The sequence below is a fragment of the Ctenopharyngodon idella genome, chromosome 17 (assembly GCF_019924925.1).
Source record: "Ctenopharyngodon idella isolate HZGC_01 chromosome 17, HZGC01, whole genome shotgun sequence".
NCBI lineage: Eukaryota > Metazoa > Chordata > Actinopteri > Cypriniformes > Xenocyprididae > Ctenopharyngodon > Ctenopharyngodon idella.
Window position 1 is genome coordinate 7,090,001 of NC_067236.1, and position 11,241 is coordinate 7,101,241.

At 35.7% G+C, this 11,241-nt stretch overlaps 1 protein-coding gene across 11 annotated transcripts in view; it reads right to left on the reverse strand.

The window, feature by feature from the left end:
- The window catches only part of plekha1a (pleckstrin homology domain containing, family A (phosphoinositide binding specific) member 1a), a 17,621-nt gene extending 6,673 nt beyond the window's left edge, over positions 1–10,948 (reverse strand). For 4 of the 11 annotated variants that reach the window (XR_007925809.1, XM_051867019.1, XM_051867020.1 and 1 more), the window contains exons 1-9: positions 10,789–10,948; positions 6,305–6,498; positions 6,161–6,217; positions 6,029–6,074; positions 3,688–3,785; positions 2,304–2,483; positions 809–952; positions 572–640; positions 1–23 (exon numbers count right to left, since the gene is read on the reverse strand). The exon at positions 1–23 is cut by the window's left edge and continues 42 nt beyond it. Coding sequence is in view for 10 of the 11 variants with exons in the window: in XM_051867019.1 (XP_051722979.1) it covers positions 1–23; positions 572–640; positions 809–952; positions 2,304–2,483; positions 3,688–3,785; positions 6,029–6,074; positions 6,161–6,217; positions 6,305–6,445 (758 nt within the window). In the remaining variant the exon portion in view is untranslated. The remainder of the gene's footprint in view (positions 24–571; positions 641–808; positions 953–2,303; positions 2,484–3,687; positions 3,786–6,028; positions 6,075–6,160; positions 6,218–6,304; positions 6,499–10,788) is intronic. The other 7 variants (XM_051867021.1, XM_051867022.1, XM_051867016.1 and 4 more) reach the window with 4 other exon arrangements.
- Between the last annotated feature and the right edge of the window lie 293 nt (positions 10,949–11,241).

The following is an 11,241-nucleotide window of genomic DNA, read 5'->3' on the forward strand; positions in this document are numbered from 1 at the left end:
ATAATCTTCAAAGGCTCCTTCTCCTGAAAGAGAAGTAAAGGGAGAGAGAGATTTATTCCAGATCTATTATTCAGGCTAAGAACCACCAGGACAGGACAGGAGTCTTAAATGTTTTTTTTCTCACTGCAAAAGCAGTGATGTTTTACTCTCTAACAGGCAGACACACATGTGCATATGCAGCACAATCACACACAACAGGCAGCCGCCTGGAATTTCACAAGTATATTGCCATTCATGTTGAGACAGAGTGCTGGTATTTGATTTATCTTTTGTTTGGATTTAAAAAAAAACAAAAAACTCCAATGCAAAAGAGAATTCCCTTTCAATTCATATTCTTTCTTCTATAAAATATCAGTCTAAGGTCATCTGGAATAAAAAAGGCATTTTCCTCCAATAAATAAATCTGCTTGTACAGACAATTCAGTGAATGCAGTCATTCAAACTACATTTTTAACATGATTTATTTGGTACCTAAATCTTTGCATTTCAGAATTCTCCACTGATCAGGGATGACAGTGTGCATCCTATACAAATCGCTACTGCATAAGTGGCGAAAAAATACAAAACATACCAGATCAGACTTGAAGTAACTCATTGAGTTCTGCTCCAGAACAAAATATCTCCGTTTCCAGTTCTTCATCTGATATAAGAGGAAAACAGTAACCTGCAATTAATTCTCTCTAATAGTCACCCAAAGCTTAATACATTTCACAATTCAGATTTTAAATCTAATATTTTTGGGGCATTTTTGAACATACACAAATCTGGTTACAATAGACCCATGCTAAAAACAGTCTCTCAGACTCACCAGAGCCCCCTGTTTGACACAGTATCCTGCTTTAATAACGGTCTGATCCTGCCCTGCTCTAGTGTGCAAATATGGTGGATTGTTCTGAGCCTTCCTCAAGCCCACCTTCTCTCCTCCAACACTGTGTGTCACCTCTCCATCCTGCTAAAAGAGGGAGAAAGGGGGAGAGGGATTAGACATATGAACGTGCAAAAAAAAAAAAAAAGAGCTCTGCAAATTCAAAACTAGGTATAAAGTTTAATTTCTTTGTTCTTAACAGCATACTTAATTGAGAAATACTGGCAAGCTACATGCCACAGTTCTTCTTATCCTAATTGATGCAGTGTGTAGTTTTTCATTTCTTATACAACTGTGTACTGTAGGAAGACACATCATGGCCATATTCCAGAATGACAAAGCCAAGATTCATCAGGCTCAAACTGTGAAAGAATGGTTGGGAGGGAGCATGAAGAATTATTTTCACACATGAATTGGCACCAAAAGGTCCAGACTTTAAATTCATTGAAAGTCTTTGGGATGTGCTGGAGGAGACTTTACAGAGTGCTTGACTCTTGCATTGTCAATGCAAGATCTTGACCAAAAATTGATGCACCTCTTGATGGAAATAACATCACAACATTTATTATTAATATTATTATTATTATTATTATTATCATCATTATTATATTTATTTATTTATTATTATTATTATTATTGTTATTAAATCAACAATTTATTAATATTTATTTTTAATAAAAACATCAAAAACTAATATGCTAGTAGTTAAAGTGCCATTTATTTAGGGATGCATCATAATTTCAGGTACCTGATGTGCAGCCTGCAGCGTGAACAAAACTTCACCAAATATTTGTAACAGGCCTACCATCCAATAATCGCAAAAAGCTTTGTGCTTTGTAACTTTTAAATTGAAGCCAAGTCTCAACTTTAAAATTCTGTCTATTACAAAATTCAAACAATAAATGACGTTTTGGCGCTCTTTAATACGATGTGACAGATCGCAGTAGCACAGATCATGTGCACGTGAACTGATCATCTCATCTCCTCTTTACTACATGAAATAAACATGAACATCAGAAGGTATGTTGAAAGATACATTACAACTTACCGAAATGAATCCTGTTTCATGAAATCGCTCAGTGTTTCAAACATAGAAAGACGTCAATAAAACAGCTTGTAGGCTATACTTCACGTTACATTTACCTCAAGAAATAATGTCCATGAACTCATTAATTAGCTAGAAAAAAAAAAACTCACCAACACACTGGAGTAGAAACAATTCAGTTATTAAAAGTTGATATAAAAACAGCCTTATGTACAATTAAAATGTTTGTACAACTCAGTTTTTGCTATCTGAGTGTTGATTATTAAATAAGTCAGATTAATTAATTGATTATTAATTTTTCATTTTGGTGTATCCCTAATATTATGTTTTTGATGTGGTATTGACATTTGTGCAATTTCATTCAGTACAGGCTAAAATATTTTTGTAGAATACCTGTGTCTGTGTGACGACAGCCACTCCTGCAATGATCTCAGTCTTGTACGGGACCTGTTTCTTGTTGCCATTTGAGGCCAACCTCTGACTCTCAGAGTGAACGGCATCAGAGGACTTAGGAACCTGGGAGAAAGAAAGGGAAAGACAAAAAAAGAGAGAGAAAGTAATGACCAGGAAAGACTGAGAGGGAGTTTTCAGAGACGAACAAAATCAGGCCAGCAGCAAAAGATTGAAGATGCAACGCAATGAAAAGACGGAGGGAAAAAAAAACGTGAATGAAGCACAGATGAATTAACCATCGATTGTAAGACTCACAGGATAACTCAACAACGGCTTATTGTGTAGCCCTTCAATCCATCAGCCCATGCTCCAAGAGTGTCTGGCCTACAGTGAGAGCCCTTCCTGCCATTGCATGTGGAAGTGTGATATATTAGTGATACAGGGAGAGTGAAAAAGTGTAGAAGAGAGACAGAGACATTGTAGGGTACGTGTGTATGTGTGTGCGTGTGAGGGCATTCTGAAGCGCCGATGACTCAGAGGTGAGGGTCGTTAAAACAATACAACTTCCCATTAGTCAGCCAAGTGACTCGCACAAGGAAAAAGCCATCAGGAAGAGGAACGCACAGCTTAAACAGGACAGGTTTTTTTTTTTTTTTTGAGCAACTTTCAACTTCCCGTGCGTGTGCAAGTATGTGTTTGACTGCACATGCGCTCAGAGAGAGGACGAAGACTGTAACTCCAATAAGGAAACTTGCTGTTTTATTGTGCGGGTGTGTTTGCTTATAGTAATTTGTTTGTACTTTGTTATTTGGGTTACTTTCAATAGTTAAACTCACAGAGAACACCAACAAGAATTTACCTGCCAGTGAATAAATCTGCAGTGCTGACAGAACCACTGACACTGACTGAATGAACTCATTGAATGCTTTCATTGTTTCTTTAAATGTTCCCGTATGCAGTAGTCTGGGATATCAGATTAGCATGTGAGCCTGTTTAATAGCTAGATAACTAATGCAAACAATCCAGGATCCTAAAAATGCTTGAAAATGAGCCAAGATCGCTAATTTAATCTATATTTCCACAAAATAAACAGAATAAAAGCATGCACTATCTACTACTATATACTATTATAATACACTATTGTTCAAAAATCTAGGGGCAGTATTTTTTTAATTAATACTTTTATTAAACAAGGACACATTAAAATGATCAAAAGTAAATTTTATGAACAAGAAAAAAAAAGAAAAAAAAAAAAAAAAAAAAAGTAAAACATCCAGATCCATGAAATTTGGGGGATTTACAATGGTAAATTTTTGTGTGGGGGTTTCAATGGATATAGATGCATATATACATTCACACTTGGATTTTGCGTGTGTGTACTCACTGTAATTTTGGTTGCATTATTGAGTGCGTTGACCCATTCAACAAGATCCTGCTGATCATTAGCTTGCAGAAAGAACTTCCTCATTCCTGCATTGATGACTGCACACAGACAGAGAGAAAGAGCTTAACCCCATTTCCCTTAATTGCAATTACTCTAATTTTGCTGAGTAATTCTGAGAAATATCAGTGTATCAGAAAGAAAGTGTCAGTGTGTTTTAAAAATGCCCATAAATCCCAAAAGCACACAGATATCCTTTATTAGAGCCCAGTAAGCTTTGTGGATTTCCATGGACTCAGCTCATGAAGTCAATAAGGCGGTGCGAAATCAATTTCAGACTAAAAAGCTACAGCAAAATGGAGCTTGACTCAATTTTCCCTGCCATGTCTGTTAATTCAGTGGCTGTTTTCTGGAATGAAAAGATGAATGTTAGAAATCACTGCATTACAATAAACTCCATTGTGCATGTGCAATGTTCATTATGTGCAGCTGCACTAAAATGTTCAGCCTTCCACCAATAGTTCTCACCCATGCAAGTTACATTATGTGTCCTTGTATGGTTAAAACAGGGGTGTCCAAACTGGGTCCTGGAGGGCGACTGTCCTGTAGAGTTTTGCTCAAACTTGCCTCAATACACCTGCCTGGAAGTTTATAGTATGCCTAGTATTGTTTAATTGGGGTTGGAGCTAAACTCTGCAGGACAGTGGCTCTCCAAGAGCAGGACTGCACACCCATGGGTTAAATTTTTTAAAACTATGGTTAAAATATTTCTGAGTGTTTATGTATTTTTTTTCCCTGTCAGTGACATTTTGAAAATTTTTACTTTGTGTCTGTTTTTTGTGACTTAAAACAAAATATAAGTTGTTATTCACTGATAATCTTTACCTCTAGTTTCCACTGGATCACTGAGTTGAACCTGAGAACCAGATCAGACTGGTTTTGTGTATAGGATAAACTGATTCACCTGACCCAAAAGAAGATATGTTCTCTGATGAGCATTTTTGTCATTTTGAAGCCTGACAGCCCCAGAGTGCCAAGATTTTACATTTTGTTTTCTTTGTCTCTTTTTTTGTGCCATTGAAGAAATCAAGTTATACAGGCTTGAACATGAGGGTGAATAAATAACTGATAAAAAGTAAATAATGCATGAACTAACTAAAAAGTTTGGTAAGAAGGACTGGTGGTTATTTCTGAAGAACAAAAGTAATAAACAGGATTTCAAAAACACTTCAAAATGAAGTTCAGATTTCTACAGAAGCATCCTGCAAAAAGCACACACACCAACTCACTAACACTCATCTATCAAGTGACCAGACCACCGTTTCCTGTTTCCACTCACACTGTGCAGAAGGTAACCATGTGCAGTGCAGTAACTGTACATGCAAAGCAACACAGAAGAGTGCGTGTAAAGCTGTAAGAACGAGTCAAAATAATCTCAAAGCGTGCTTGAAAAAGAAGTAAAGGAAATACTTGCTTTTCACTACATCAACATAATATTACAATCCATTTGCAGAAGTACAAAAGTAAAAACATGACCAAAAACTGAACTTATAAGCTTTCTATATAGCACCTAGCCAGGATTCAAACCACAAACCCTTTACTCAAAAAACTGAAGCTTGAGCTGCAACTCTTAAAGTGATAGTTCATGCAAAAAAAAAAAAAAAAAAATTCTATCATTATTTACTCGCCCTAAAGTTGTTCCAAACCTGTATAAATTACTTACTTCTGCTGAACACTGAAGAAGATATTTTGAAAAATATGGGTAACCAAACAGTTGATGGGCCCCATTGACTTTCAGTATGGAAAAAAAAAAAAAAAAAATACTATGGAAGTCTGAAGTTCTTCTTCAAAATATCTTCTTTTGTGTTTAGAAGAAAGAAAGAAATTCATACCGGTTTGGAACAACTTGAGGGTGAGTAAATGATGACAGAACTTTTATTTTTGTGTGAACTAACCCTTTAAAGCATGTGTTTTACTATGCAAAACATACACAATAACATTAAAGTGTTAAATATGAATAAAAAATGTAATATTAAACAATTTTCTGTCATTTTTTTAATAATTTTAATTCTCAGAAAGCTTTTCAAAAAATCCCAAGCAATTTAAAAACAAATAAATAAAAAATATTACAACAACAACAACACATTTAGTATGTTATGTATTGAAAAAAAAAAAATGTATCAGGCTTACACTGAGACAATAAGGACAGAAAAATGAGCTAAACTACATCTAAAGCATCGTGAAATTCCAAAAGATGGTCATTTATTCTATAATCAGAAATCTGATAACTTTGTACCATAATGAGTGTGAAGTGATAGTGTGTGTAGATGTGAGAAAAACTTACCAAAGCAGTACTCAGCCTTTGGCCTCTGTTTGGTGGCATCACTGACCTAAAACAAGAGTGGTGGATTTGTAGCAATTTCTCAAATGGCAATGATGCAGAAATAGAAGAATGTGTGAAAAGGTGGCAGCTTACCTTGGATATGTAGGTGAGACTGAGGGAACCCACATGTTTGGCACCTACAGGCAGGTTCTATAAAACCAAGAAACAATATCACTCTCAAATAGCGAATCAAAACTACATTACCCAAAAAGCATTAACACTTTAGTTAGAGGGTACCTGAGGGTTGTCCATGTACCAGACCAGACTTCCCTGTTGCGTGTCCAGGATGAAATACCGTCGCAGGAACTTGCCACTGTTCTCCACATCTTCGATATCCAGAAAACCGCATATGCGGTTCTGCCGGTCCACGTAAGGCATGTCCCCCTCTCTTCACACTACTCATTCCCCCTTCTCTCTGATATCAGAAACTGCTAAAGACAGAGACAGAGATAGAAAGGGAGGAGCATAGGATAGGTTACAAAGATTGAAGAGAGAGAGAGGGGTTAGTCAGATTAACTGTAAATGAGCTGAAGCTGTTATGTGGTTGTAAAAATCCCCCCTCTTTCCTCAATGACCCCTCTTCTCTTCCTTTCTCTCCCTTTCTTGTGCTCTATCAGCTGAAAACTATTTTCTTTCTCTGATTTCTGCACAGGATCTGAATCACTGCCCTGCATTAGTAACTGACAAGCACAACTGTTTTCAACGTTGATAATAATAATAAATATTTCCTAAGCAGCAAATCTACACATTAGAATGAATTCTGAAGAATCATGTGACACTGAAAACTGGAGTAATAATGATGCTGAAAATTCAGTTTTGCCTTCACAGGAAAAAAATTACACTTTAAAATATTAATTTTTTAATTATTTTTTAATTAATTAAAAAACGAAATCTTATATTGTAATAATATTTCACAATATTACTGTTTTTACTATATTTTTGATCAGTTAAATGCAACCTTAGTGAACATAGGAGACTTTTTTGTAGTGTAATTTTATTTATTTATTTATTCATTTATTGAAGCGTACACTCAAGCAGTATTATATGACATTTAGAAATATTCTGATTCAACACATGAATTTGGGACATAATGTACCAAAGTGGCTAAACCAAGAATAAATCCAGCATTCTAGTCTTCTATTCTGAGGACAGGGGCATTAACAGCATGATTGTAAATCATAAACAGACAAAGGCTGTGAAGGAAGACAAGGCCTGCTGTGTCATCGCCCTGCAGAGGCAACAATGACCATGAGTCACTTGACCAATTAGCATGAAGCGCTGTTCAGCCCCGCCCTGAGTTCCAGAGCACAGAATCAGCCTTCTGTTCTGGAATGCTCATAGGTTCTAGAGAAGCCCTGTTCCTCTAAGTCTTGGAGTATGCAGGCCTGAGTTTGAACAAAAGCACACAGAGATCACATTCTGAGCTTCTATCTGCTGATGTGCTGTTTATCAGAGCCTGCAAACGCAGGGAAACAGCTTCAGATCCCTCATTCTCGCTCTCTGCCTCCTGATTTTAGATTGGGCAGATAGTTTCCAAGACAGGTCTGGTCACGTTCTAGACAGGATTCGTTTTGTTCTAGACTAGACCAACCGCATTAACACACACACACACACACGCCAAGAAGTTATGAGGCGGAACTCTGGATCTTAGACGTGTGTGTTACAAGGTTCGAATTACATGTTGATCTTAATTTGTTTATGCCATTTAACACAAGCAGACACACACAGAAATAAACTTACTACACCAAGTTTAGGTTGGTTTGCATGCACATATCCTTCTTTGAATCTCTAATTAGAAAACAAATCTGCTGTTTCACTGACAAAGACGAACGTCATAAGGTAGATGAAACACCACTTTAACCTGGACTTGTGTAATTCACTCGCATTATTAGAAACTATATGTTGGCATATTTGTGCAGCGATTCAGGCAAAACAGACAAGCACACGCACCTCATTTGTTGTGAGGCAGGTTAAGTTGTCAAAGAGGTTGTACCAAGCTATTGCCCTCGAGCTACTTTCAGCAAATGAAAACATGCACATACACACACTAAGGTTATTATAGTTTTACATTTTCAAATCGGATTATTTTAAAGGGATAGTTCAAGCAAAAATGAAAATTGTCATACTCATCCTCATGTAGTTCCAAACCTAAAGAAAAGATCATTTGTTTTTCTTCGAAACACAACAAATGAAGATGATATTTTAATGACAACTGAAAGACTTCTGTGCCTCAACTCCACTCCACCAAAACTTTGACACATGTCTTGGATTAAATCGCTCAAATGACTTTTTGAACTTTTTGAAGTGTCAACGTTGTGGCAGAAGGACGTTCAGTGGATGGACAGAAATCTCTAAGGTTTCATTAAAATATCTTCATTCGTGTTTCCATGATGAACAAAACATCTTATAAGGTTAGTTCACCCAAAAATGAAAATTCTGTCATTAATTACTCACCTTCATGTCGTTCCACACCCGTAAGACCTTTGTTCATCTTCAGAACACAAATTAAGATATTTTTGATCAAATCCGAGAGGTATATGACTGGTCCATAGACAGCAATATAATCACCACTTTCAAGGTTCAGAAAGGTACTAAAGACATTGTTAAAAAGCCGACGTGACTGCGGTGGTTCAACCTTAATTTTATGAAGCGACGAGAATACTTTTTGTGTGCAAAAACAAAACAAAAATAACTTTATTCAACAATATCTTCTCTTCTGTGTCATTCTCATACGTTGTTTACATCCAGCGCTTCCAGGTTCTATGTCAGAAAGCCGACTCGTTATTGGCCGGCTCCTGCGTCACCATCACATGCATGCATTGTGCTGCTCACGTGATCAGCTTTGGGAAATACTGAGCCGGCAATTGGATGTAAACACGGAAGCCTTCACTGTGCCTATTGTTTCAACTGCGTCAGGATAATGACGTAAGGATCATTTTAACAATATCTTTAGTACCTTTCTGGACCTTGAAAGTGGTGATTATATTGCTGTCTATTGATCCTCTCGGATTTCATCAAAAATATCTTAATTTGGGCTCTGAAGATGAACAAAGGTCTTACGAGTGTGGAACAACATGAGGGTGAGTAATTAATGACAGAATTTTCATTTTTGGGTGAACTATCCCTTTAATCCTATTTTCAAACTTGACTTTACATTTCAGTTTCATTTTAGTTAGTTTTAGTTACAGTTTAGATTTCATTGTATAGACATATTTCAATTTCATTTTTATACTTTTAGTTTCAGTTATAGCTTTATCAATTATAATAAAAGCACGAGGAACTAAATTGTTGCTAAAATAAGCAAAAGCTCTGGGGAAAGAACTTCCATTTCAGTTCCATTTTCCATTTTAGTTTTCTAGTTGCTTCCATTCATAATTTTATTTCAGTTTACGAATACATATTTTTTAAATTATAATATACCATTATAAGCATAACAAAAACATAGCAACATGTATGTAGACTGTGCATATTGTCTCCTTCCATCTGTACAGCAAACATATCTCAAGGAAATGCACAAGAGAAATAATCCCTCTTTCTTTCCCTGATTTATCTGATTAACTAACCATATGATAAACTCCATTAATACAATGGAAAAAAAAAAATGAAGACTAGAGTAAGGTGGTAAAAATACAGTGAAATCAAAAAATGCTTCTCACATAATATGAATGTAAAATTAATGCATCTAACATAAATCTGCAAGTCCTTTCTAATAAAAACTTGTAACATCATCTCTATTTATAAAATAACATGATCATGGAAAGTCTAGTTGGATGTCTTCACCATATTGTAAGTAAACCAAAGTCAAATGTTTGCTGACCGATTCACTCAACATGTCTGTTTACAAACACACCAACAAAAAGGTGATGTCCTCAAACACAATGACTTGCTGTTACGCAACATTTCAACACATTTTTAGTCAGGTATCCATTGGTTGGTTTGCGGTATGGTTAAGTCAAAAACAGAATGCTTACAATAACACAAAACCATAACTCAGTACAACACCAAAGATGTTGCCACAGTGGTTGATTTAAATGGTTGAGTTCTTATATTCCCATATAACGTTTCCAGTTGTCTATGATTACTGGATAAAGATTTTATTAAAATATTTAACAGAAGTTGTGGTCACAAACAGCAATGAAATGTCTTACCAAATTAGCCTATAATTTACTAAAATATATTGAATAATAGATGTATACATGCAAACCAAAAAGATCTTCATTTCCACAAAGATTTACATAAACTGCCATCTTTAAATGTTAAAATGAATGGAAACCTACAGTTTAAATGAGATAAGTCACACAAGGCAGATAAGACAGAACTAAAACTGGCAATCAATCCATAAACACATACATGAGACCAAATGTGTTTTTGATTAAAGAGATTAACATTTATGATCTGATATTATTATTGTGGCGATGGAAGCGTGCTCACAGTTACGATCTAACTCTATATGATCAATATGATCCACTAACTGATTCTCTTGGTATATTATCTTTATTTAGATAAACATTGTTATTGTATTACGTGGATGAAGTGTCTAAAATCCACGTCTGTCAGTTAGCAACAGCGCGGAAAAGCCCAACCTCGCCCTGTCTCCATTTAATCCTGCCATTAATCTACAGCAGGGTCCGTGTTTACGTTTTAACATAACCCCATATCCATAAACACACTCATATAAAGAGAGATGTGCTAAAAAAAATCTCAATTCTCGAACTACTCACTCGGTTTATTATCGCTGAAGTAATTCGGTTCAGCCCATCTCCCAGCGTCCCCGTTCACAAACTTCACGAGTGTTTTTCCTGCAGGAGCGGAAGTGGCTGTATACGTCACTGCGTCAGGTTAAACGTGTCTGGGGTTTTTTTTCTCTGTCTTCTCTCATTTTCATTCTTTCATATGGACACTTTTAAAATAATAATATTTATATTTTTATCATGTTCCTGACGTTGAAATATTTTCATCAGTTCAAAATGACCAATGTAACCATTCAAAATAGCGGAGTTACTAAAATAAAAATGGACATTTTAATAGGGAACTTAACAATAATAGGATATTAGCCCCCACGGTAATCAAAAATAAATAAAACAAATGACAGATAATATTTGTTTGTTTGTTTGTTTGTTTGTTTACTACCATTACTTGATCATAACTTAATGTTTATTTCTCAGAAAGATAAA